This window comes from Pelophylax lessonae, assembly GCF_965119305.1.
Source record: "Pelophylax lessonae genome assembly, chromosome: 6".
Taxonomy (NCBI): Eukaryota; Metazoa; Chordata; class Amphibia; order Anura; family Ranidae; genus Pelophylax; species Pelophylax lessonae.
The window spans coordinates 324230476-324257889 of NC_138773.1; the positions used below are offsets into that span (position 1 = coordinate 324230476).

The window sequence follows — 27414 nt, forward strand, 5'->3', positions numbered from 1 at the left end:
TGGGGAGAAGGTGTGTTAAATTTGGTGTTATCGCTCTCACTCGCTCTCATACTGGTCACTGGAAGTTCAACATGACACCTCATGGCAAAGAACTCCTCTGAGGATCTGAAAAAAATATTTCTTGGCTCTACATAAAGATGGCCTAGCCTACAAGAAGATTGGAAAGACCCTGAAACTGAGCTGCAGCACGGTGGCAGAGACCATACAGCGGTTTAATGGGACAGATTCCACTCAGAACATGCCTTGTAGCAAAGTGTCATTTCTTCAGTGTTGTCACATGGAAAGATAGAATAAAATATTTACAGAAATGTGAGGGGTGTACTCACTTTTGTGAGATACTTTGTGTGGGTGTGTGCATGTGTGTGTATATGTATATATATATATATATATATATACATACATACATACATACATACATACATATACACACACACACACACACATACATATATACACACACATATATATATATATATATATATATATATATATATATATATGTGTGTGTGTGTGTGTGTGTGTGTATGTATGTGTGTGTGTGTGTGTGTGTATGTATATATATATATATATATATATATATATATATATATATATATATATATATATATATATATATATATATATATATATATATATATATATATATATATATATATATATATGTATGTGTGTGTGTGTGTGTGTGTGTGTGTGTGTGTGTATATATAATTTGTATTCTTAATAACTTGTCAACTGAAGGAAGTTTTATGCAGTCAAACTGCATTGTGTCCCTTGCTTCTATTGCAGTTGTGACATTAGTTAGCTGTAGTGTCTGACTGCCAGACATGCTGTAATTTGCAGTTCTAGAACAGATAAGGAACTACATATTATTATTATTGGCGTTTTCCTCTCCAGGATAATGCAGACAGCTCTCCTACTCTGTAATTACAAAGAGATCAGACCCGGTTTTATTTCATTCTCCCATTGCTGCTCAGAAACATCCAGGCCAGAATACTTTGCTGCAGCTGCTGAGTGCACATTATTTTACTGCAGAGTTTCCACTTCTGAATGAATGTTTTCAGTGCACATTGTACGACTGCAGAATTCTGACATACAGGGAGGGAGAAGAAACCGTTACCGGATGCATTATTTCAGATGTAGATTTCTGTCTATTAATTAACTTGTGCCAATCTATTTCCCACACTAAAAACCTCTCTGTAATTCCTTCACAAACAACAGACAAAATACAGATTTATTGATGTTTTTACAATGCTTATCAACTGTGCAAAAAAAAAAAAAAGGAGACAATACCCGCCACCAAAGAGTATTTTGAAGCTATTAATTTTAATGATACGAGGGCTGTACTGAAAGTAATGCAAAAGTGGGCATAACTGCTTAAAGAGGAAGTAAAGTCCCCCAAAAAAAGCAATCCCATGGTTTATCCGTTGCCGGGAGAAGAAGATCATCTCTCTTTTCCAGTGACAGGAAAAGGAGTCCAAGCCTATAGTTTGGAATAGGGAATGCTCACAGTCTCCTGGACTTGGCTAAAAGACATGTATAAGATACCCTAATATTTTCATATGTAATGGATCAGGTTTGTTTCCTTTAATTACGACGATTGTCCTATGGTTAGTAGATATTTTACACGGATATGTACTTATCACCGTCATGGTGATGATAACTTTACAGTCATAAATGCCTGGCATTTTGATATTTAGTTACCTTATTTTTAAAACTGAATAAACATATTTGCAAAAAGAAGGAGGAGAAGAATTGAGGAGGACAAGGAGAAAGAAAGAGAAGAAGAGGAAGGGGAAAGAAAGAGGAGAAGAAGAGGAAGGAGAAAGAAGGAGAAAGAAAAAAGGAGAAAGAAGGAGAAAGAAAAAGGAGAAAGAAAAAGAAGGAGAAAGAAAAAGGAGAAAGAAAAAGAAGGAGAAAGAAAAAGGAGAAAGAAAAAGAAGGAGAAAAAGAAGGAGAAAGAAAAAGAAGGAGAAAAAGAAGGAGAAAAAGAAGGAGAAAAAGAAGGAGAAAGAAAAAGAAGAAGGAGAAAGAAAAAGAAGAAGGAGAAAGAAAAAGAAGGAGAAGAAAAGGAAGAACGAAAAAGGAGAAGAGGAAGGGGAAAGAAAGAGAAGAAGAAGAAGGAAGGAGAAAGAGAGGAGAAGGAGGAAAAAGAAGGCAGCGGCAGAAGATACCACCTCTCTTTTCCAGTGACAGGAAAAGAAGTCCAAGCCTCTAGCTGGGAATAGGGAATGCTCACAGTCTCATGGACTTGGCTAAAAGACATGTATAAGATTATCCCAATAGTTTCATATGTAATGGATCAGGTTTGTTTCCTTTAGTTACGACGATTGTCCTATGGTTAGTAGATATTTTACACGGATATGTACTCATCACCGTCATGGTGATGATAACTTTACAGTCAAACGCCTGGCATTTTGATATTTAGTTATCTTATTTTTAAAACTGAATAAACATATTTGCAAAAAGAAGAAGGCGGAAGAAGAAAGAATGATAATAATAAAATACAAAGGAGAAATAAAAGGTGGAAAAGGAGAACGAAAGAAAGAAAGAAAAATAGGAAGCAAGAAAGAAGAATTGCTATGAGGAAGAGTTACTCTACCAACATGTCAAATTTAAACAACATATAAATTAGGTAATTAAAAAAAGTTATGTCCATTTTTTCATTAGTTTTAGTACAGCCTTCGCATATTGAGGGAAATTCAATACAACAGTTACTGCACTTTTCTGGCCCCTTTAAAATGACCCCCATCTAATTTAGAAAACCCTTACAACAGTTTTGTTTGATGCACCACTTGCACCAAATTCAGGTAGTTTTTATTTTTGCTACTTTATGAATCTGTCACTATAGTTGAGACATATTCAAAAGAATCACCACAGATTGGCAAACTGGCGGTAATTAGGACACACTCTGAGTTGGTGTACAGAGAGATGCCAGTGCTCAGTGTAGGGCATTCTGTCCTGGGAAGATCTCATGCATGCGACAGCTTCCGGCACAGGGCTTGTGATTTGACAGGATAGCTGACGGCCACTGGCTTCCTACCAACTGATGACTCAACTCCAGCCCCGATCATCTGCCAGCCAGGAGATATCCCAGCTCACAGCAGAATGAAAACAAAAGATGCGGAGGATGCTTGCTGACATCATTCCAAAAAACAATTATTGTATCCACCTGGAGAGTAAAGCTCCCCAGAGTTACAAGGAAAGTGGTTAATATAAGGCAAGTCAGACCGGTAATAGTGGAATAATGCATGACTTTCTGCACGGGACGAGCTTGGATGGAGGAATGCGTCTGTCCAGCCACTGGATAAAGGTATGGGAGAAAAAGAGAAAGCCATCTTCATTCCCCAACACCAGGCCTAGAGGGATGCTGGATGGCGGGTCCAGATCCCCAACCTACCCCGCAGGAATACCAGGCAGAGGAGGTAGGCAATCCCTCCTCTCTACAGCAGGCCCCCAACCAGGTCCTGGGGGTAGTATTCGCCAACCCCAACCGAGCAGAGGAGCTGGCAACAGGGCAGAGTGCTGCCAACCTCTGCCAAGCACCCACAAAAGCTTCAGAGTTCCAGGAAGCTGGGGAAACCGGCCCCTTGCTCCAGCAACAAGCTGATGAAGTGAAGCTTTGACACCCAGCTGAAGCGCTGGCAGCCGGACAGAGAGTCAACGACCTCTGCCCCACACCTGTGGCAGTTCTGGAGGCCCAGGGTGAGAAGGGAGAGGAGGTTGCTGTCCTCTATCCCCAACAGTCAGTCAGAGTGGAGGAAACTATCTTCCCTCCCCAGCCAGGATCTGTGCATCTGGGAGACAGTACCAGAGAAAGGTTGTCCCAACCGCCAGATGGGGGTAACGAAGATGGAACAGCTGACTCCCCTTCAAAGCAGCAGTTGGTGCCCCAGAATGATGACACCAACCCAGCAGAAGAGCTGGCAACAGAGCAGAGTGTGGTTGGCCTCTACCCTCAACATACAAAAGATGGAGTTCCTGTGGTAGTGGGACTGCAGTCTTCACGTTTATATCCCAGGGATGCTGGATAGTCGGCCCAGATCCCCAACAGCCTAAGAAAGTGAGCCCCACCACCCTGTCTTCTCTCCAGCGGCTGAAAGGACTCCTAAGAGAAGGGCCAGTCCAAGCTTATCCACAGCGGCAGGTATTTTCTACGAGAGAGGCAGAGGTTGGCTGGGTGAGTAACGCTGTTTTCTGGACAATTTGTTTGGGGTACTGGGTGGGTGCAGACATTGCAGACATTGGGAGGGCCCATGGAACACAGTCTACCTTAGAGAGGTGGGAAAGTTCCTCTCTAAGCCTACTAGGCTCCTCTTATGTCTATGTCACCCTGTGTCTATTAGGGACACAGGGTGCCCAAGAAGCCCAGTCTGGCCTGCCCAAACCAGACTTCCACAGACTGATCGGCTATGAGAGCTCCATGCACCTTGCCAAGAAAAACTTGCAAACTATGTGGAACTTTGTCAAGGAAGCTGCCATGATGGATTGACTCTTTGGGACTTGTTACCCGATTACCTCAGGCACAGACCAGTTGGAGGTCTGGTGTCTGGTTAGTCTACCTTTGGGGGGGGGGGGAAGATATGCGACGGTATTCACCGTCACTGGAGGTGAGAAGCAGATAATGGTTTGAATTGTTTCAGATGGGACAGCAATATCTTTATATAGAAATATGAAGATTTATTCCCACTTTACACTGGGAGACTTCGACTGTTATAGACCATTGCCATGAAGTCTGACTTCTAGATAATGCGTATTCGATGTGCTTGTCTATGAGAGAAACACATAGACTGTCATTGGCAGACTTCCCTATTGTTTGTGTATTGGGAAGGAATGTGGATTGTGTCTGTCCCATTGTTAAATGTTACTGACCTCACATTGTTCTGTCCAGATGACTAGATAATTAGTTCCTGTATACACTTTCATCTGCATATGATACTGTAATCAGCCAAAGGGGAGGGATTGTGTACACTGTATGGGAATAACTGAGTGTAAAACCCTGTTTCTATCAGATTGTGAATGTTATGTGCTGTCCCCAACAAGGTCCACCTGGGCTATAACCTTGTGGGGGGAAACTGTATAAAAGAGCAGCTGTACTATTAACGTTTGAGTTCTACTTCACACTCAATCTAGAGTTCTGTCTCTCATTGGGGGAACCTGCTACAAGGGATTGCTATGCTCTTCATTGGATAATCACTAAGCTCTTGTAAGAGCTTGTGTAAGAGCTTGTTCCTGTTCCTGCTGCACTCTCTGGGGAAAGAGGTTCACCCACTGGAGCAAGGACGGCGAGACTTCAACCAAGCTGCGGCAGTTCCTGGGGTCTGAGGTATTTATGGTGTCTGGTGGAGTGCTTGGAGCCCTCGAGAAGCACTAGGAGCATCTGTCAATGGAGGTACCCAGTCAGGGGTACCGGTTGATCCGTTACAAGCTCCTCATAAAAACCTATGGACGTGAGGACTTCTCCCCCACTTTTGTGGTGGAGTGGGCTCACCAGCTGTCGGGCAAACCGCCACCCCAGGGGGCACCACCGTGCACTTTCATTGCCAAGCTATTAAACTATTACAGAGACAGAGATGCGATTCTTCGACTGACACTGAAAAAAGGCAATATCCAATTTGGCAATGGCAGAGTCGCAGTTTTTCCAGACTTCTCAGTCGAGGTTCAGCGGAAACGTAAAACTTTCACTAAAGCTAAACAAAACCTACTGCTCTAGCTCCCTCGTCACCTCCTTCCATACTTGCCTTCAGGACTTTTCCAGAGCCTCTCCCATCCTATGGAAATCCTTACCCCAATCTGTACAATTATCTCCTACTCTATTAGCTTTTAGACAATCCCTGAAAACCCTCCTCTTCAGAGAAGTCTATCGTACCCACACCTAACAACCGTACTTCCATTTTCTCCATCAGACCATCCCCTACAGTTATTGCCTTCGGTTTCACTTGACCCTCTCTTCTAGATTGTAAGCTCTAACAAGCAGAGCTCTCCAATTCCTCCTGTATTGTAACTGTATTGTCTTCCCTCATATTGTAAAGCGCTGCGCAAACTGTTGGCGCCATATAAATCCTATATAATAATAATAATAATGTTGTCCATTTTGTATGTATCACAATTGGCTTGGGACACTGTCTTTTAGATGTACAGTGTAAATATTTTTTATACTAGAGAAACTGATGTAATTTTATCCGGCTCACTCCCTTTTTACACTACGAGTCATTTTTCAATAAATTCATGCATTATACCACTATTACCGGTCTGACTTGCCTTATATAATCCACTTTCCTTGTAACACCGGGGAGCTTTACTCTCCAGGTGGATACAATCTTTTTTTGGTATGCAGTTTCCTTGGTTATTAGGCAAGAATCTTAAAGGAGACTTGGACGTAATAATACCTTCCCACCTTTGTAGGTTTCTCTCTTTTCACTTTTGCTGACATCATTACCCACACATGGCAATGGACATATTTTGGTACAGCCAGGAATCTCCCAGCCAGCAGGTGAACGGAACCAGGGATTTGTCATTTGTTTCTATGATGCTGTTGGCTCCACAACCAATGAAGTTGTGCTACTGGGGCTGACTGTGCACTGAGGACAAGAGGGTATATAGACTTCAACCTCAGTGCCGCCCCCCAATTATTCCTCCAATAAATTTACTTACATATCGGAGACAGGTACATGAAATTGCTGCAAGCACCATTTGTTGTGCAGAGGCACAAAATAAATAAAGATTCTCCTAGACAACCTTTTTGAATTCCTGAGATTAGGTTGTACATTTTTTTCTGTCACTGTATCCAAAACAGGAATACATTCTGGCCAGGTACCTTTATAGCGAGTGCCCACCATCTGCACAATGTTCGGACTGGACTCCAGTATGAGAAGCAGCGATCGTGTAGCAGCGTTCCCAATGACGGGATTGGTCGATGCAGAGAGCTTGTAAATGAGTTCATCCAATATGGGGTGCAGCGTATTCTCTGGCACCTGGTTCGGGAGAACACTGCAAAACACAAGAATGGGGGTTCAGTTTGTATTTGGAGGGCGGGGGGGGGGGGGTGTTCTCACAAACCCTTCTCTCTCCATTTCTCAGCTTCCTCTTGATATCTCACATGTGTGAGTGATGAAGGGAAAGTTTAAGCAATCTTCATCCCGACGTGAAGATGACTTGTGCTGAGCTCAGTACGCCACGGTGCTGAGCCCAGTACGCCCTGGTGCTGAGCCCAGTATGCCGTAGTGCTGAGCCCAGTATGCCGTAGTGCTGAGCCCAGTATGCCGTAGTGCTGAGCCCAGTATGCCGTAGTGCTGAGCCCAGTATGCCGTAGTGCTGAGCCCAGTATGCCAAAGTGCTGAGCCCAGTATGCCGTAGTGCTGAGCCCAGTATGCCAAAGTGCTGAGCCCAGTACGCCAAAGTGCTGAGCCCAGTACGCCGTAGTGTTGAGTCCAGTACGCCAAGGTGCTAAGCCCAGTACGCCGTAGTGCTGAGCCCAGTATGTCCTGGTGCTGAGTCCAGTACGCCGTAGTGCTGAGCCCATAACGCCCTGGTGCTGAGTCCAGTACGCCCTGGTGCTGAGTCCAGTACGCCCTGGTGCTGAGTCCAGTACGCCCTGGTGCTGAGTCCAGTACGCCCTGGTGCTGAGTCCAGTACGCCCTGGTGCTGAGTCCAGTACGCCCTGGTGCTGAGTCCAGTACGCCCTGGTGCTGAGCCCAGTACGCCCTGGTGCTGAGCCCAGTACGCCCTGGTGCTGAGCCCAGTACGCCCTGGTGCTGAGCCCAGTATGCCCTGGAACACGTGTACGGGCCTTAAACGGAGACCGATGATGACAGGGAGCCAGCCAGCTCAAAGTATGGAGCTGGCTGGAGAAGTGTGTTATGCACACCCCCCTCTACCGACATCCACCAGGCATTTTGACAGCCGACATCCTCGTGTGTAGCCTAGAATGCTGCCGCTAATATCCATACTTTGATCTGGCTGGCTACAATAGTGAAATGAGGGAACGGCTACCTGTTTGCTCTCAGAATATTCTGTAGGACCGACATCACAGAGGTTCCCGTCTCCACGTCATCCGTCATCAGAAGCTGCAAGAAGTGTTCCTGTCTGAAGACTGAAATGACATACAGGTCATAGTAAGCCTGGGTCATCCTTTGTTATAGTGAGACTCGGATACAGCGTACTTTATACCGTTTACCATTTTCTGTCAGCTGCACGTGACCGCTAAACAGCCAGCATAGCGAATCCATCACCTGCCTGAAACCTCGGAACAATTCTGTCCTCTCTTCATCCTATAGATTGAGGAATAAACGGACATTATAGACACAGAATAATAGAAGCATCAGTTCACCCTATCAGATCTTCCTCTTAAAGTTTAAATTACAAGTATTTTTTTTTTATGCTAACCGCTTTCCTGCCAGTGTCAGTAGTACAGAGACTGCTTGCTATGGGGGCACTCGACAGGAGGGAGGGGCCAGGAACAGAGAAGTGGAGGATCCGGGCTGCACAGAGGAGGAAGTATAACATGTTTTGTATTTAACCACTTTACGACTGCCCGCCGTAGATTTACTGCAGCAGGCAGACGCTCCTGGGCGAACCGACGTAGCTCTACATCGGTCACGCGCAGGCAGCTGGGGGGGAGCGCGCACGGCCACTGGAAGCTGGCGCGTGTGTCAGGCAGCTCTGATTGCTGCCTGACACCGGCGATCTCTCCCTACTGACAGAGAAGGACGGTCGGCTGTTGTAAACACAGCCATCCGTCCTTCTGCCTGCAATGATCAGAGACCATGTGATCCTGCTATATAGGATTGCATGTCTCTGTGATCATCTCACAAGCCCAACCCCCACACAGTTAGAATCACTCCCCTAGGCTTACATTTAACCCATTGATCACCAACAGGGTTAACCCCTTCCCTGCCAGTGTCATTAGTACAGTAACAGTGCATATTTTTAGCACTGATCACTGTATTGGTGTCGCTGGTCCCCAAAAAGTGTCACTTAGTGTCCAATTTGTCCGCTGCAATATCGCAGTCAAGCTAAAAAAAAAAAATCACTAATCGCCGCCACTACTAGTAGAAAAAAGAAATAAAAATTCTGTGAATTTATCCCATAGTTTGTAGACGCGATGACTTTTGCGAAAACCAATCAAACGATTATTGGGCTTTTTTTTTTTTTTTTTTTACCAAAAATATCTAGTAGAATACATATTGGCCTAAACTGATAAAGAAATTCGATTTTTTACATTTTTGTTGGATATGTTTTATAGCAGACAAAGGCAGGCACTCTAGTGAAAATACAATGGTATAGTATAATACAAAATTATATTATATTATATTATATATTATATATATATATATATATATATATATATATATTTTTTTTTTTATATATTATACTATACCATTGTATTTTCACTAGAATGCCTGAAAAGTCCCACCATAGGGGAACCCCCTTTTTTCTGCATTTGCATACCTTTGGGATGTGGCACCATCATCAGGGTTCGCCATTGAGAGCAATCGCTTATATTTGATTGTTTATAGCACAAAAAGTAAAAGCCGCAGAGGTGATCAAATACCACCAAAAGAAAGCTCTATTTGTGGGGGGGAAAAAGGACATACATTTTTTTTTTTTTTTTTGGGGTACAGTGTTGTACAACCGCGCAATGGTCACTTAAAATAACAAGTGCCGTATCGCAAAAAAATTGCCTGGTCATGAAGGGGGGTAAACCTTCCGGAGGGCAAATAGTTAGGGAAATAGTTAGGGAATCGCTTGGGGACCCCCCAGGTCACCAGAGCTAGTGTCCCAGTTGGGAGATTTACGCTCTATTACTCTTCGGGGGAACAACCCAAAACTTGGGATTTTCTTTTACTTTCACTTGCAATGATAATGGTAAACATGAAAAAAAAAAAAGAGGATGAATCTCCCTAATGGGGACACAGACAGCAATAAAAACTGACAGGGATTCTAATCCATCGCAAAAACTGTCCAAACTAAAAAAAAAAAAAAAAAAAGAAAAGTTTGCCTTTATTTATACTTTAGGATGAATCCCAGAAATTCACTTTGTGAAAAGTCAAGGCATACTTTAGAAGTCCAAGGAGCTGCATGACATCTCCCGAGCTTAATATTTATCTGACCAGTTTATTGCTGTGCTAGGAATTCCACTCAGGGCTGTGAGAGAGCAAACAGAACAGCTATGCCCACCCCTCCCCTTTGCTTCCCATTCAGAGAAGCCTTGGTATTTTTGTAAATGTGTTCACATAATAGAAAGGCGTCTGTGATTGGGCAGGATGAGGTGAGGGATGGGCAAAGCAGCTGCAGCGATAGCGGTCTTCCGAGAGTACTATAAAATCTTTCAGATATAAATAGAAGAGCAAAGCCCAGGAGGTGTCATGCACCTCGCTGGACTTAACTCTTTTTTCCACTTAAGTTGCTTCACTTATTCACTTATATAAACATTCTCTAGAAGGTTTGTTTTACGTTTTGTATTGGTCATATAAATTCTACACACCAGACACTATTCTTGACAGAATATGACATGAACCATGAGATTTAGTTTCTTTCCTAGACTTAGGTCAAAGGGTTAGCTTTGAGAAAATAATGAAATTAATTTCAATGTCCTTAATTTGTACGTAATCCAATAGTGCCCCCTGGTGATTGTTCAAAGTTGTGTCAGAGTTATAGAAACTTAGCAAATAAGCCCCTTTTTGAGGTATTTTTCTTATGGAAAACAGGATGCCCGCCTACATTTCCCATAGGATAAAAGTTTAATGTCAGTTCGAGACAGGGGAGAATTGAACAGACCGAGAAAGGAGAAAAGGCCTGTACACACGTAGCGATTGTCGGCCGTAAATATTCGGCCGCCGAACGATCGGCCGATTGTCGGCTTGTTAGTATGATGCTTCCGACAACCGACTCTCGGCCGAACAGAATCGGGTGTGCAAGCTATAAAATTTTTGTTGGCCGTCACCAGAACGGCCGATTGTTCGCCAGTCAGTACAGAATTCGGCAGACAAACAGCAGATTAGCAAGACTGGGCATGCTCAGAGAAGAAAAAACACACGGAAAGTCAACCATCACATGACATCACTTCTGCAGTCGGCTGTTGTTGGCCGACAAAATTCGTGTGCAGTCTTGAGCACTTTTCAACCGACAGGACAGCAACTGACAAAAGACGGCCGATCGTTCGGCCGACATTCGGTACGTGTGTACAGGGCTTAAGATGCTTTGAAGGAGATTCTGGGACACTGATGGGTGACATTTAATGCTGAGGCTACACAAGCGTGACATCCCAGGCAACAGAAATAGAAGTTTGCTTGGTAAAGTATATATTTCTATTTTTCCTACAGGCAATTAACCACTTAAGCCCCGGAGGATTTGGCTGCTAAAGGACCAGACCCCTTTTTTCAACTTGGCACTTCGTGACTTTAACTGATAATTGCTCGGTCATGCAATGCTGTACCTAAACGAAATTTACGTCCTTTTTTTCCCACAAACAGAGCTTTCTTTTGGTGGCATTTGATCACCTCTGCGCTTTTTATTTTTTGCGATATTAATAAAAAAAGAGCGAAAATTTTGCAAAAAAATGACATTTTCAACTTTGTCTTTTAAAAAATATCCAATATACTCAATTTATGTCATTTTTTTTTGGCCAAAATATATTTAGCTACATGTCTTTGACAAAAAAAAAATCAATGAGCGTATTTTTATTGGTTTGCGCAAAAGTTATAGCGTCTACAAACTATGGTGTAAATACTGAAATTTACGAAGCTTTAATTTCTGACTGCCTATCTCATTTCATGAAGTGCTAAAATGGCGGGGCAGTACAAAACCCCCCCAAACTACCACTTTTTGGAAAGTAGACATCCTAAGGAATGTTCTGAGAGGCATGTTGAGCTCATTGAATATTTTATTTTTTTGTCACAGGTGTTTGAAAAATGACTAAAAAAATTTTTTTTTTTTTTTTTTTTTTTACACAAAGTTGTCATTGAAATGATATATTGCTCACACATGCCATGGGTATATGTGTAATTACACCCCAAAATATATTCTGCTGCTTCTCCTGAGTACAGGGATACCACATATGTGAGACTTTTTGGGAGCGTAGCTGTGTACGGGAGCCGGAAAACAAATCACCACCATCAGAATTTCAAAGGGCGTACATTTTTCATTGCATTTTCTCACTACCTATAACGGTTTAGGAGGCCCTGAAATGTCAAGATACCACAAAACCCCCCCAAATGACCCCATTTTGGAAAGTAGACACCCCAAGCTGTTTGCTGAGAGGCATGGTGAGTCCATGGAATATTTTATATTTTGCCACAAGTTTCGGGAAAATTACAATTTTTTTTTTTAATTTTTTTTTTTTACACAACGTTGTCACTAAAAGATAAATTTCTCACACATGACATGGGTATATGTGGAATGACACCCCAAAATACATTCTGCCGCTTCTCCTGAGTATGGGGATGCCCCATGTGTGAGACTTTTTGGGAGCCTAGCTGTGTACAGGACCGCGAAAACCAATCAACACTCTCAGGTTTTCTAATGGCGTAAATTGTTCATGTCACCTCTGCACTACCTGTCGCAGTTTCGGAGGCCCTAAAATTCCAAGATAGCACAAAACCCCCCCAAATGACCCCATTTTGGAAAGTAGACACCCCAAGCTATTTGCTGAGAGGCATGGTGAGTCCATGGAATATTTTATATTTTGCCACAAGTTCCGGGAAATATAGATTTTTTTTTTTTTTACACAAAGCTGTCAGTAAATGATATATTGCTCACACATGCCATGTGTATATGTGAAATGACACCCCAAAATACATTCTGCTGCTTCTCCTGAGTACAGGGATACCCCATGTGTGAGACTTTTTTGCAGTCTAGCCGAGTACAGGACCCCGAAAACCAACCTCCACTTTCAGGCTTTCCAAGGGCGTAAATTGTTGATTTCACTCCTGACTACCTATCACAGTTTCGGAGGCCCTAAAATTCCAAGACAGCACAACCCCCCCCCCAAATGACCCCATTTTGGAAAGTAGACACCCTGAGCTATTTGCAGAGAGGCATGTTGAGTGTTTTGCAGATCTCACTTTTTGTCACAAAGTTTTGGAAATTGAAAAAAGAGGAAAAAAAATGCATTTTCCTGTTTTTTCTTCATTTTCCAAAAAAAATGAGAGCTGCAAAATACTCACCATGCCTCTCAGCAAATAGATTGGAGTGTCTACTTTGCAAAATTGGGTCATTTGGGGGGTTTTGTGCTATCTTGGAATTTTAGGGCCTCCGAAACTGTGATAGGTAGTCAGGAGTGAAATCAACAATTTACGCCCTTGGAAAGCCTGAAAGTGGAGGTTTGTTTTCGGGGTCCTGTACTCGGCTAGACTGCAAAAAAGTCTCACACATGGGGTATCCCTGTACTCAGGAGAAGCAGCAGAATGTATTTTGGGGTGTCATTTCACATATACCCATGGCATGCGTGAGCAATATATCATTTACTGACAACTTTGTGTTAAAAAAAAAAAAAAAATTATTTTCCCGAAACTTGTGGCAAAAAATAAACTATTCCATGGACTCACCATGCTTCTCAGCCAATAGCTTGGAGTGTCTACTTTGCAAAATGGGGTCATTTGGGGGGGTTTTGTGCTATCTTGAAATTTCAGGGCCTCTGAAACTGTGACAGGTAGTCAGGGGTAAAATCAGCAATTTACGCCATTAGAAAACCTGAAGATGTGGATTGGTTTTCGGGGGCGCGTACACAGCTACGCTGCCAAAAAGTCTCACACATGGGGTATCCCTGTACTCAGGAGAAGCAGCAGAATGTATTTTGGGGTGTCATTTCACATATACACATGGCATGTGTGAGCAATATATCATTTAGTGACAACTTTCTGTAAAAAAACAACAAAAAAAAAAGAAATAATAATTTTCCCGACACTTGTAGCAAAATATAAAATATTCCATGGACTCACCATGCCTCTCAGCAAATAGCTTTGGGTGTCTACTTTTCAAAAAGGGGTCATTTGGGGGGTGTTTGAACTGTCCCGGCATTTTATGCTCAATCTTATCCACACATCACCCACTCTTCTAACCACTTGAAAACCAAGCCTTTTCTGTGCCTTTTTGTTTACATGAAAAAATATTTTTTTTTTACTAGAAAATTACTTTGAACCCCCAAACATTATATATTTCTTTAAAGCAGAGGCCCTATAGAATAAAATGGGGGATGTTGCAAATTTTTTTGTCACACGGTATTTGCGCACAGATTTTCCAAACGCAATTTTTGCGAAAAAAATACATTTTTTTTTAATTTATTGCACAAATACACTATATAATTCCAATTTTTTTGGTAAAATTTAAAAGATGATCTTATGCCGAGTTCATAGACACCTGACATGACATGCTTTAAAAATTGCGCACGCCTGCGCAGCGGCAACAACGTACGTACATTTTTAAAAACTTTAAAAGTCTCTACAGGTTACCACTTTAGACTTACAGAGGAGGTCTACTGCAAAAATTACTGCACTCGATCTGGCGATCGCGGCGATACCTCACATGCATGCTGAAATTGCGGTTTACATATGACACTAGACCAACGCTTGCGTGTGCCATTGCGTGCAAGCACGGGGGGAAAGGGGGGGGGGCTCAATTTTTTTTTTTTTTTTTTTGCTTTTTTATGTTATTTTGACACCTTTCCTTTAATTTTTTTTTTTTAAATCATTTTTATTGTTATCACAGTGAATTTAGATATCCCCTATGATAGCAATCGGTAGTGACAGGTACTCTTTTTTAAAAAAATTGGGGTCTTTTATACTCTAGATCTCTCCTCTGACCTTAATGTATCTGACCACGCCAAAATTGGTGTGATAAAATACTTTCCCAATTTCCCAATGGCCCTGTTTATTTCTGGCGAAAAAGAAGTCATGAAATGCTCGTAGCCTCCGGCATCTTAGGCCATAGAGATGATTGGAGCCATTCTAATCTTCAATTAGCTCTATGGTTAGATAACTGAACCACCGGCTGCACTCTCAGGTTAACCGGTGGGACAGGAGAGCCCGAGAAAAACCACGGAAGGCTGCGGAAGGCGGCGGTGGGGGGGGGGGGGGGGGGGAGACCCCTCCCACTGCATGTAAAAGCAGTCTAGCGGCCAATTACCTGCTAGGATTGCTTTTACATGTTAGCCGACCGCTGGCTGTAAAAAACGATACCAAGATGATGCCTAAATCTGCAGGCATCATCCTGGTACAACCACTCAAAGTCCAGCAACGTACCAGTACATTGCTGGTCCTTGTTTGGCATATAGGTTTTTTTTTTTCATGCAGCCTGTGGGCTGAACGGAAAAAAAGAGAACCTATCAGAAATCAGCACAGGAATAATGCGTAGTATTACTCATCATTAACCGCCCAAACAACCACCCACTGAATTTAATGATGGGTATACACGACACTATCCACGTATACCAAAATAGGATTTTAACTGCAGTGCTGAAATCAGAAAATCACCACAGCTGCTATCAGCAAAGGTATCCATATATGCTGAGCGCAAACGCTGTTTGTGTCAGAATATATAAAATCAATGCGTGGTAGCCGACGAGTACCTGCAAGAGAAACAGGTCACAAAAGAATGAAAAAACAAACAAAGTACATTAAAAAAAAGTACATTAGGAAGAGTAGGACATATAAAATGACTGACACAACAAAAGTTTTTGGATTCTCATCATTAACCGCCCAAACAACCACCCACTGAATTTAATGATGGGTATACACGGCGCTATCCACGTATACCAAAATAAGATTTTAACTGCAGTGCTGAAATCAGAAAATCACCACAGCTGCTATCAGCAAAGGTATCCATATATGCTGAGCGCAAACGCTGTTTGTGTCAGAATATATAAAATCAATGCGTGGTAGCCGACAATTACCTGCAAGAGAAACAGGTCACAAAAGAATGAAAAAACAAACAAAGGACATTGAAAAAAGTATAGTAGGAAGGAGTAGAAGGACATATAAAATTACTGACACCACAACAGTTTTTGGATCCTTTTATTTTACTTTCTAACTGTTCCTTTATTTCTTGATTTGGGAGGGAGTGCGATCTTCTGCGATCTTCTCTTCCAGCTTGGGTCTCTCAAAATGTCGATGGACATCCAACATCCTTCGAGACCCTGTGTTTATGTGCCCTACACTATGTCGTGCTGTACCCTACACTAATACTCCACTAGTGTATGGTAGCGCTCAAAACATTCCCCGATGCAGAGACCAGGTTGGTCAGGACATTTGGGACAATAATAACGGGTGTCACGCCTAAATCCGCGCCTGCTACAGACACGACATCGTCTTTGGGGTCGTATTTGGGTAGGGGTACTCGGGAGGGCATAAGGAAAATGCCTCTCATGCAGCCGGCTCACTGCATCTGGAAGGGGAAGTTGGGCAGGCATGCCTCCTGGGTACAGGTAGGCAAGGATGACCGCTTCCTGGAATTCCCGGAAGGGTCCAGTTCGTCCTGACGCCCTGTATAGGACAAAGGCGTTCAGCATAGCCAATTGGAAAAGGTAAACAGACACTTTTTTGTACCAGCGTCTGGCTTTACGGGCAACTAAATACGGCGCCAAAAGCTGGTCGTTAAGGTCCACCCCTCCCATGTTAAGGTTATATTCGTGGACACAGAGGGGTTTCTCCATAACGCCAGTTGCCGTAGGGATTTGGACTGTCGTGTCTGCGTGAAGGGAGGACAGAACATAAACATCCCGTGTATCCTTCCACTTCACCGCAAGTAATTTGTCCGTTTTCAAGCAGGCTCTCGCCCCCCGACTAAGACGGGAATTTACAAGCCGTTGGGGGAAGCCCCGGCGATTAGGTCGCACGGTGCCACATGCGCCAATTTGTAAATCAAGCAGGTGACTAAATAGTGGCACGCTTGTGTAAAAATTGTCCACGTACAAATGGTACCCCTTTCCGGATAAGGGTGACACCAAGTCCCAAACAATCTTACCGCTGCTCCCTATGTAGTCTGGGCAGTTCGGGGGCTCCACAGTGCTATCTTTTCCCTCATAGACACGGAAATTAACTGTATAGCCTGTGGCCCTGTCACAGAGCTTATACAACTTGACCCCGTATCTGGCACGCTTGCTGGGGAGGTACTGTTTGATAGCAAGACGGCCAGTAAATTTAATCAGGGACTCGTCAATGCAGACAACTTGTTCGGGGGTAAACAAGGCTGCAAACCGCTGATTGAAGTGGTCTATGAGGGGCCGAATTTTGTGGAGCCGATCGTATGCAGGGTCTCCCCGAGGACGACAGATTTCATTGTCGCTGAAATGCATAAATCGCAGAATTTGCTCGTATCTCCCCCTGGACATGGAGGCAGAGTACATGCGCATATGGTGAGCTGGGCTAGTGGACCAATATAGCCGCAATTCACTTTGTTTAGTTATGCCCATGTGGAGGGAAAGGCCCAGAAAGATCTTAAATTCGGAAACCGTTATAGGATTCCAGCCGAATCGTCTGGCAAGGTGCGAATTTGGGTTGGCGGCGATAAATTGTTGAGCATATAAATTTGATTGATCCACAATAGATCTGAAAAGATCTTCCGTGAAGAACAGCTCAAAAAAGTTCAGGGGCGTAAAACCAGCTGTCTCCACGTGGATTCCAGGTTGGGCGGTGAATGGGGGAAGTACTGGCGCTGTAGAATCAGTGGGTTGCCAATTGGGATATGCCAGCGCATCAGGGAGGGCACTATGGGCTCTACGGGCCTGTCTTCGAATACGCGGTGGCTGCGGGCCACTACTTGTGCTAGCCACCGCACCAGCTTCAACTGCACTTAGGGGACTCACCACGTCACCAGGTCTTACTGCAGTGCTGGTTGTACTAGGTCCAGGGTGTACTAGGCCGCTGGCGCTTGCCAGGTCGCCAGAAGGATGAGCGGCACTAGTACCCACACTCTGCTCCATACGAGCACCCTGCGATTCCTGCATTTCAACAACACCAGAATGGGGTCGGGTACGCCTGGGTCTAACAGGGACCCATCTGTCGTCGGAGCTATCTGTCAGGGAGCCGCTGCTGTCATCTGGTTCGTATAATGACCCTGATTCTGCCGGTGAGGCTTCCCCATCGCTCTCACCTGACATGGACATTATACTGTAAATAGCTTCATCACTGTACGAACGTTTAGACATTTTGGTAACTAAATTTACCCGTACAGTGATGCGACTCACAGGTAATAAAAGCACCTGGTTGTCGAAGATTATTTCAAGCGCTACCAAAAAACTGCTAATGCTAGCAGGGATCAGGCCTGACTCTGCTAACACAGCGGTTTTGTGTCTTGTGTTTTTTGTAAGTGACAGTAATCTATTGATTACTACACTTACCTGGGTGAAAGGGTTAAACGCAGGTGCTGGCCGGAATCAGTGCTGATCGTGCAAACACCGCGTTTTGGGAACCCTAAACTATGGGGGCGCTAGTATAGCTCTGATCAGATCAGATATTGATCTGTTCAAACACTATACTAGAAATGGAAGTGTAGGTGCGTGTGTGCGTGTGTGGTAATCAAGGGGTTACTTCTAAACTATGCGCCGGGGATCTGGGGGGGGGGGTGGCGGGGACCCTAAACCTCCTTTGGGAAAGAAACTAGCTAGCTAGAGCAACCTCAAGTCACAATGACACCAATACAAAAATACAGTAAAAACAGTATATTATGTGTGTATTAGTGCTAATGTGACAGAGGGTGTAGGGGTTAACGGGATGTGATCAGGGGGGGATCAGGGGTTTAAATCTTTATTGGAAGGGACTGGCGGGTATCCTAAGGATAAAAGGAACGGTGGCAAGCGCTAAACCTGGTCACAAGTCACACTTATACGGGTATATAGAAAATGCTATATACTGTATACAGTGTGCGTTGTGGCAGGGGGTGTAGGGGTGATCAGGGGGGGATCAGGGGATTAAATCTTTATTGGGCGGGTGGCGGGGACCCTAAACCTCCTTGGGACACAAACTTAGTCGCCTGCGCTAATTCTGATCACAATCACACTAATACAAAAATACAAAAACACAGTATATTACGTTTGTATTAGTGCTGATGTGACAGAGGGTGTAGGGGTTAACTAGCGGTGATCAGGGGGGGGTCAGGGGAGATCAGGGGCTCAAATCTTTATTAGGGGGGGGGTGGCGGGTAATTCAAGTGGAAAAAAGGGGGTCGCAAGCGCTAGACCTGACCACAAATCACACTTATACGGGTATATAGCAAAATGCTATATACTGTATACGGTGTGTGTTATGGCAGGGGGTGTAGGGGTGATCAGGGGGGGGTCAGGGGCTTAAATCTTTATTGGGCGGGTGGCGGGGACCCTAAACCTTCTTGGGACAGAAACTTAGTCGCCTGCGCTAATTCTGATCACAATGACGCTAATACAAAAATACAATAACACCGTATATTGCGTTTGTATTAGTGCTGATGTGACAGAGGGTGTAGGGGTTAACGGCGGTGATCAGGGGGGGGTCAGGGGAGATCAGTGGGTTAAATCTTTATTAGGGGGGGGTGGGGGGTAATTTGAGTGGAAAAGGGGGGGTCGCAAGGGCTACACCTGTTCACAAATCACACTTATACAGGTATATAGGTATATGCTATATGCTGTATATAGTGTGTGTTGTGTCAGGTGCTGTAGGGGTTAATTGGGGGGGCGATCGGGGGTGAAATGTGCCTATCTAACTGTGTATGTACGTGCTTGGTGCTGTACTTACAATTAGATGTGCTCTCCTCTCACGCTGGATCCAAAAAGACCGTTGGGAGGGGAGGGCACATCTCCTCTAAGCCTGTGTTTACATTTCACAGGCTTAGAGGGAGATCTGATTGGGCAGGACCGATCAACAGGTCCAGACCAAAAATGATTGGCCTGGACCTGATGACTGATCGGTTCTGAACCCAATCGAGTCATCGGCGGGACCGCGGGTGCGCGCGCGCGCGCACCAGAGCGGCGAAGGCTAGTGACGTACCGCTACGTCACTCTGCCTGGCCGGGGCTGACCGCCGCAGTATATAGTCGTGCGGCGGTCGGCAACCGGTTAATTTGCCTTATTCACCTGACTGAACCATTCATACACTTAAACTTGTAGCATCAAGATTTGAATTTAGATCATTCTAACTGTAGTATGATTGGTTTAATATTTCTTATCTTGGAATCTTAGGCTAATTTTAGCCATAGAAAATGGGTCAGTTATGATGTATTCTTAATAATAGAAGTTTATTTTACCAAAACTATCTGGACTTTTAACAAGTCCTGATGCATGGTGTAACAAGTTTTGTCCATGCATTTTAAAAAAAGAAAACATTGTGTTGTGAACATCTGTTGGCTGAGAGAAGTTAAATCTGTTAGATTGGTTGCCATCTTTTGTGTACTCGTGGTAGGCTATTAATCATATTCTAGAAGTCATTGGTTTTGGTTACTGATATTCTGCAATAATTACATTTCTCACGTTATCTGTGTTCTACATTTTATTGAATTTTGTTCCACATTTTGTGTTTATTACCAATTATATTTTTGACATTTATTCTGCACTGAAGTATTTAATAAATAAATATATTTTTGCACAAAATTGTATTCTTCTTATCTTCAGGTTAGTGCCACTTAAAACGATCTCGTATTTTTGTTGATTTATGGAAATAAGTTAAGAATCTCCTTATTTACAGATCTTTGCTTATTTGCATAAATAGACACTGTTTATCAGAGCAGTATAAACATTCTGACATGTCCATAATTCCGTCTGAGACCATAATTCAGCCATTCACCCACTTAAACCCTCTTTAATAAGTACCCTTGAGGAAGCCAGAAAGGTGAAACGTGCCAGTACGAGTCTGCTGCCCTCCTTCACTCACACCGGTCATACTGTATGATACAGCAGATCTGTGGGAGGGTTCGACCTTTGACAGTTTGAGGGTGGTGAATATACAGTGCATTGCGAAAGTATTCGGCCCCCTTGAACTTTTCGACCTTTTGCCACATTTAAGGCTTCAAACATAAAGATATAAAACTGTAATTTTTTTTGAAGAATCAACAACAAGTGGGACACAATCATGAAGTGCAACGAAATTTATTGGATATTTCAAACTTCGTTAACAAATAAAAAACTGAAAAATTGGAGCGTGCAAAATTATTCAGCCCCTTTAATTTCAGTGCAGCAAACTCTCTCCAGAAGTTCAGTGAGGATCTCTGAATGATCCAATGTTGACCCAAATGACTAATGATGATAAATAGAATCCACCTGTGTGTAATCAAGTCTCTGTATAAATGCACCTGCACTGTGATAGTCTCAGAGGTCCGTTTAAAGCGCAGAGAGCATCATGAAGAACAAGGAACACACCAGGCAGGTCCGAGATACTGTTGTGGAGAAGTTTAAAGTCGGATTTGGATACAAAAAGATTTCCCAAGCTTTAAACATCCCAAGGAGCACTGTGCAAGCGATAATATTGAAATGGAAGGAGTATCAGACCACTGCAAATCTACAAAGACCTGACCGTCCCTCTAAACTTTCAGCTCATACAAGGAGAAGACTGATCAGAGATGCAGCCAAGAGGCCCATGATCACTCTGGATGAACTGCAGAGATCTACAGCGGAGGTGGGAGACTCTGTCCATAGGACAACAATCAGTCGTATACTGCACAAATCTGGCCTTTATGGAAGAGTGGCAAGAAGAAAGCCATTTCTTAAAGATCTCCATAAAAAGTGTCGTTTAAAGTTTGCCACAAGCCACCTGGGAGACACCAAACATGTGGAAGAAGGAGCTCTGCTCAGATGAAACCAAAATCAAACTTTTTGGCAACAAGGCAAAACGTTATGTTTGGCGTAAAAGCAACACAGCTCATCACCCTGAACACACCATCCCCACTGTCAAACATGGTGGTGGCAGCATCATGGTTTGGGCCTGCTTTTCTTCAGCAGGGACAGGGAAGATGGGTAAAATTGATGGGAAGATGGATGGAGCCAAATACAGGACCATTCTGGAAGAAAATCTGATGGAGTCTGCGAAAGACCTGAGACTGGGACGGAGATTTGTCTTCCAACAAGACAATGATCCAAAACATAAAGCAAAATCTACAATGAAATGGTTCACAAATAAACATATCCAGGTGTTAGAATGGCCAAGTCAAAGTCCAGACCTGAATCCAATCGAGAATCTGTGGAAAGAACTGAAAACTGCTGTTCACAAACGCTCTCCATCCAACCTCACTGGGCTTGAGCTGTTTTGCAAGGAGGAATGGGCAAAAATTTCAGTCTCTCGATGTGCAAAACTGATAGAGACATACCCCAAGCGACTTACAGCTGTAATTGCAGCAAAAGGTGGCGCTACAAAGTATTAACTTAAGGGGGCTGAATAATTTTGCACGCCCAACAATTTTTCAGTTTTTTATTTGTTAAAAAAAAGTTTGAAATATCCAATAAATTTCGTTCCACTTCACGATTGTGTCCCACTTGTTGTTGATTCTTCAAAACAAATTACAGTTTTATTTCTTTATGTTTGAAGCCTGAAATGTGGCAAAAGGTCGAAACGTTCAAGGGGGCCGAATACTTTTGCAAGGCACTGTATGTATTTGTTTTTATCATGTTTGATACCATTCCTGGGTATAAGGATTGCATTTGTGATCGATGACAACATTTTTTATAGTAAATAAATCTAGTAATAATAATTTTTAATCATTCTGAGTAGGGAAGTCAGCACTGTGAAAGTCCCGTTTCCTTCTCCCTTTTTTGTGTTTTAAATTAATTATTGGGTTGAGGTGCTGACGTGATTGACTAGGACATCACTTTATCATTATCCTTTAAAGAAGCCAACAGGAACTAGAGGCTTAAAGCTGAACTCTAGGAATTTAGCAACTTTCTGAATTGTGCCGGATTACTATAGATGAAGTCCATCAAGCAGCATCCCACCTAGTGGCCTTATCTCTTTAAATTACATTTTTCATGAGCGCCAGGAGCATAGCTATCGCTATACTTTGTGGTCTGAGCTCCAGCAGCTGCAGAATCATATGCAGCTACTCTGCCTGGCCCTTCCCTCCTTCTGCCCAATCACAGAGTGCTTTGTATTATGTGAACCCATTCAGAAAATACAAAGCCTTCTGTGAACAGACAGTGGAGGGGAGGGGCGGGCAGAGCTGCTGCTGTGCTACTGGGGCTCAGCTGTAAAATGTTACCACATAGGCTTGTATAGAATTTCCTGCCATACAGCTACATTTTTTAATAGTTTTATTGTGCCTTAAAAAAAACCAAAAAAAAAACCAAACAGAATAAGAACCTTGACGGAGCGGACGTATCTCGCCTGAATGCGTCTTCCCAGCACCAGCATGTTCAGGACAGCAGAGGGCAGGATCTGAGAGTGAAACTCTTCTGCGTCATTCTTAGGATTCAGTCCTACACAGCAGGAACTGGGAAAAGACACAGCAAACTATTAGCACACTTTCTAATAGGCCAGGGTAACATGGAAAATAGGGGGTCACATCCCGTGCATGAAAAAGGTAAAGTGACAAATTACTCAACAAATGCTGGTAACAAAATCAGAAGTATTACAGGACTTTAGTTTCCAGTGGGGCATCTACACCGGCACCACAAGTCTGCAAACATACAGTTGTGCTCAAAAGTTTGCCTCCCCGTGGAGAATTGGTAATATACCAGAGGCACCATTTTTAACCACTTCCGGCCCGGCCTATAGCAGAATGACGGCCAGGCGGGGGGATCAGTTATCCTGAGTGGGTGTCATATGATGTCCAGCAGGATAAGCTGAGGGTCTTTACCATGTGATCAGCTGTGTCCAATCACAGCTAGTCACAACGTAACCAGGATGTGCCATTTATCGCTGACAAGGCGCGGGTAGAGAAGAGCCGATCAATGGCTCTCCTAACAGGGGGGGGGGGGGGGGGGGTCTACCCTAATTATCAGCACATTGATTATCAGTGCAGGCCCATTAAGGATGCCTACCAGGAATGTCAACCTGTGCCCACCAGGGATGCTCATCAGTGCGCATCAGGGAAGCCAATTAGTTCCCATCAGTAATGCCTGTCAGTGCCTATCTGTGCCATTTATCTGAGCCGCCTATCAGTGCCACCTATCAGTGCCCATCAGTGCCACCCAGGGCTGCCATTGGGGGAAGGGGGGGCAGCCCATACACATGTAGGGGGCCCAGGCATCCTGGGGGGGCCCGGGCCACAACCAACCAGTTGTTGCTGGGTCCAAACCCCCCCAGAGCATCCTGCCAAACACCAAGGCAGTGTCCCTGCTGCCACAGCTGCACAGCTCAGCAACAGCCCAGGCTGTACAGCAATCAGAGCTTGCCCCTCCCCCAAGCCCCAGCATTCAGAGGAGGAGGAAGTTCCTCCTCCAAACTTATCCGGTCCCAGTGGCCAGCCTTCCATCTTCTATCTGTCCTGTAGTGGACTGCTGCAATGAGAAGGAATAGATCCTGATGTAAGCTGGGGGTCTTCACAATGCTCCCTCCTCCCCTTCCTCTACCCCAACTATTTTTTCTCTCCACTCTCCTTAACCCACTCCGCTCTTCCCTTCTAACATTGGGGACCCTATTATAAAGGGAATGGGCTCTAGGGACCATGATGTAAGGGGGGGACTTTGGGATCCTAATGTAAGGGGAGACTAATGAAAGTGGGGTCTCTGATGTATGGGCGAACTCTGGGACCCGAATTTAAGGAGGGGGAACTCTGGGGACCCTGATGTAAGAAGAAGGGATTCTGGGGACCCTGATGTAAGGGGGAAGGACTCTGGGAACACTGATGAGAGGGGGGGGGGAACTCTGGGGGACCCTGATGTAAGGGGGGGAACTTTGGGGACCCTAATTAAAGGTGTAAACTCTGGTTAAAGGGGTCAGGCCCGGGGGGGGGGGGGGGGGGCAGGCCTAAACCTGCGTAAAGGGACCCCAAAATTTCTGATGGCTGCCCTGGTGCCACCTATCAGTGCCCCCCCATCAGTGTTGCCTCATCAGTGCCTGTCAGTGAAGGAGAAAACTTATTTACAAAATGTTAAAAGAGAAACAAAGAAAAACTTCTTTTTTTTTCCAAACATTTTTCGGTCTTTTTCTTTTTATTACTTAAGCAAAAAATAAAAAACTGTGGTGATCAAATACCACCAAAAGAAAAAACTCTATTTGTGGGGGAAAAAAAAAAAAAAAAAAAAAAAAGTTTCATATGGGTACAGTGTTGCATGACCGCGTGATTGTCATTCAAAATGCGACAGCACTGAAAGCTGAAAATTGGCCTGGGCAGGAAGGGGGTGAAAGTGCCCAGTATTGAAGTGGTTAAAAGTGAGCAGCAGCAAAACCTATTTCTTGTTTTTCTTATGGGATTCATATTCTGTAACAGAACAGAATAGCACAATCATTAAAAAAAAAAAAAAAAAAAACACGGCAACAAGTAAACCAATGAAATGCCTCCTCTTCAAAAATCTGCACCCCCTTAGTTCTTAGTCCTGGGTATTGCCCCCTTTAGGATCAATGCCAGTGTGCAGTCTTCTGTAATAGTTGGCTATGAGGCCCGGAATACTTGCAGGTGGTGGAGCTGCTCATTCGTCTTGGCAAATAGCCTCCAGGTCATGCTAAGTCTTTGGTGGTCTTCCATCAGCCGCACAGTTAAGATCTCCCCAGAGCGGCTTGATAATATTAAGGTCAGTAGATGGCCACTCCAGAACCTCCCCCTATTTCTGCTGTAACCACTGGAGGGTCAGCTTGGCCTTGTGCTTAGGGTCATTTTTCGTGCTAGAAAGTCTAAGAGCGTCCCATGCGCAGCTTTCCTGCAGAATAATGCCAATTATCTGCCAGTATTTTCTGATAAAATGCTGCATTCATCTTGCCATCAATTTTCAGAAGATTCCCCATGACTTTAGAGCTCACCTCTCCCCAAAACATCAGTAAGCCACCACCATGCTTCACAGTGGGGATGGTATTCTTCCTCCCCAAACTTGTGACCATAAAGCTCTTTTTTGGGCCCTTCACTCCAGATTACAGTGTGCCAGAAGCTGTGAGGCGTGTCAAGGTGTTGTCCAGCATATTGTAACGTGGCTTTTTTGTGGCATTGGCGCAGTAAAGGCTTCTTTTTGGCAACTCGACAATGCAGCTCGTTTTTGTTCAAGTATGATCGTACTGTGCTCCTTGAAACAACCACACCGTCATTTTCCAAAGCAGCCTGTATTTCTCCTGAGGTTACCTGTGAGTTTTTCTTTGTATCCCAAATAATTCTTCTGGATGCAATCTTTCTTGGTCTACCTGACCTTGGCTTGGAATCAAGACATCCCCAAATTTTTCCGCTTCTTAATACAGGCATACCCTGTTTTACGTACACTCACTTTATGTACACATGCGAGTATGGACACAGCTTGACAAGGCACTACTTCTGGTTTTTAACATTGGCTTCTATGGGAAATCTTGGTCAGCTTGGTAAGGCACTGCTCCCTGTCTAACATTGACGTCTATGGGAAATCTTGGTCAGCTTGGTAAGGCACTGCTCCCTGTCTAACATTGACGTCAATGGGAAATCTTGGTCAGCTTGGTAAGGCACTGCTCCCTGTCTAACATTGACGTCTATGGGAAATCTTGGTCAGCTTGGTAAAGCACTGCTCCCTGTCTAACATTGACGTCTATGGGAAATCTTGGTCAGCTTGGTAAAGCACTGCTCCCTGTCTAACATTGACGTCTATGGGAAATCTTGGTCAACTTGGTAAAGCACTGCTCCCTGTCTAACATTGACGTCTATGGGAAATCTTGGTCAACTTGGTAAAGCACTGCTCCCTGTCTAACATTGGCGTCTATGGGAAATCTTGGGTCAGCTTGACATGGCACTACTGCCTTGTCTATGGGAACTCTTAGTCAGCTTGGTAAGGCACCGCTCCCTGTCTAACATTGACGTCTATGGGAACTCTTGGTCAGCTTGACATGGCACTGCTGCCGAACCATAAGTGACAGGGACACCAAACTTGGGGAGCACCAAGAGGGGACCCAGGACTATAACATATCCTATTTTGTGCCCGGATACCTTGCCTAGGTAATAGACCATACCATAGTCCCGGGTCCCCTTTAACAAGCTCCCCAAGTTTAGTGTCCTTGTCACTTATGGTTTGGGAGCAGTGCCATGTCAAGCAGACCAATATTTCTTATAGAGCTAGTGTATATATATATATATATATATATATATCCATTGAGAAGTGAAAAAAGGTATTGCTTCACTTTAAGTACATTTTCATTTTACATACATGCTCTGGTCCCATTGTGTACTTAAAAGTGGGGTATGCCTGTGAGTGGTTGAACAGCACTGAATGGCATATTCAAGGCTTTGAATATCTTTTTATATCCTTTTCCATCTTTATAAAGTTCCATTACCTTGTTACGCAGGTCTTTTGACAGTTTCTTTTATGCTCTCCATGGCTCAGCATCTAGCCTGCTCAGTCATTCAGCTAAAAAAACGAAT

General features: G+C 43.9%; 1 protein-coding gene across 1 annotated transcript in view; it reads right to left on the reverse strand.

Annotated features, from left to right (window-relative positions):
* The window catches only part of IQCB1 (IQ motif containing B1), an 82914-nt gene that overhangs the window by 43706 nt on the left and 11794 nt on the right, over positions 1-27414 (reverse strand). The window contains exons 4-7 of the mRNA XM_082262192.1: positions 23247-23376; positions 8174-8267; positions 7990-8089; positions 6815-6987 (exon numbers count right to left, since the gene is read on the reverse strand). Coding sequence (XP_082118318.1) covers positions 6815-6987; positions 7990-8089; positions 8174-8267; positions 23247-23376 — 497 coding nt within the window. The remainder of the gene's footprint in view (positions 1-6814; positions 6988-7989; positions 8090-8173; positions 8268-23246; positions 23377-27414) is intronic.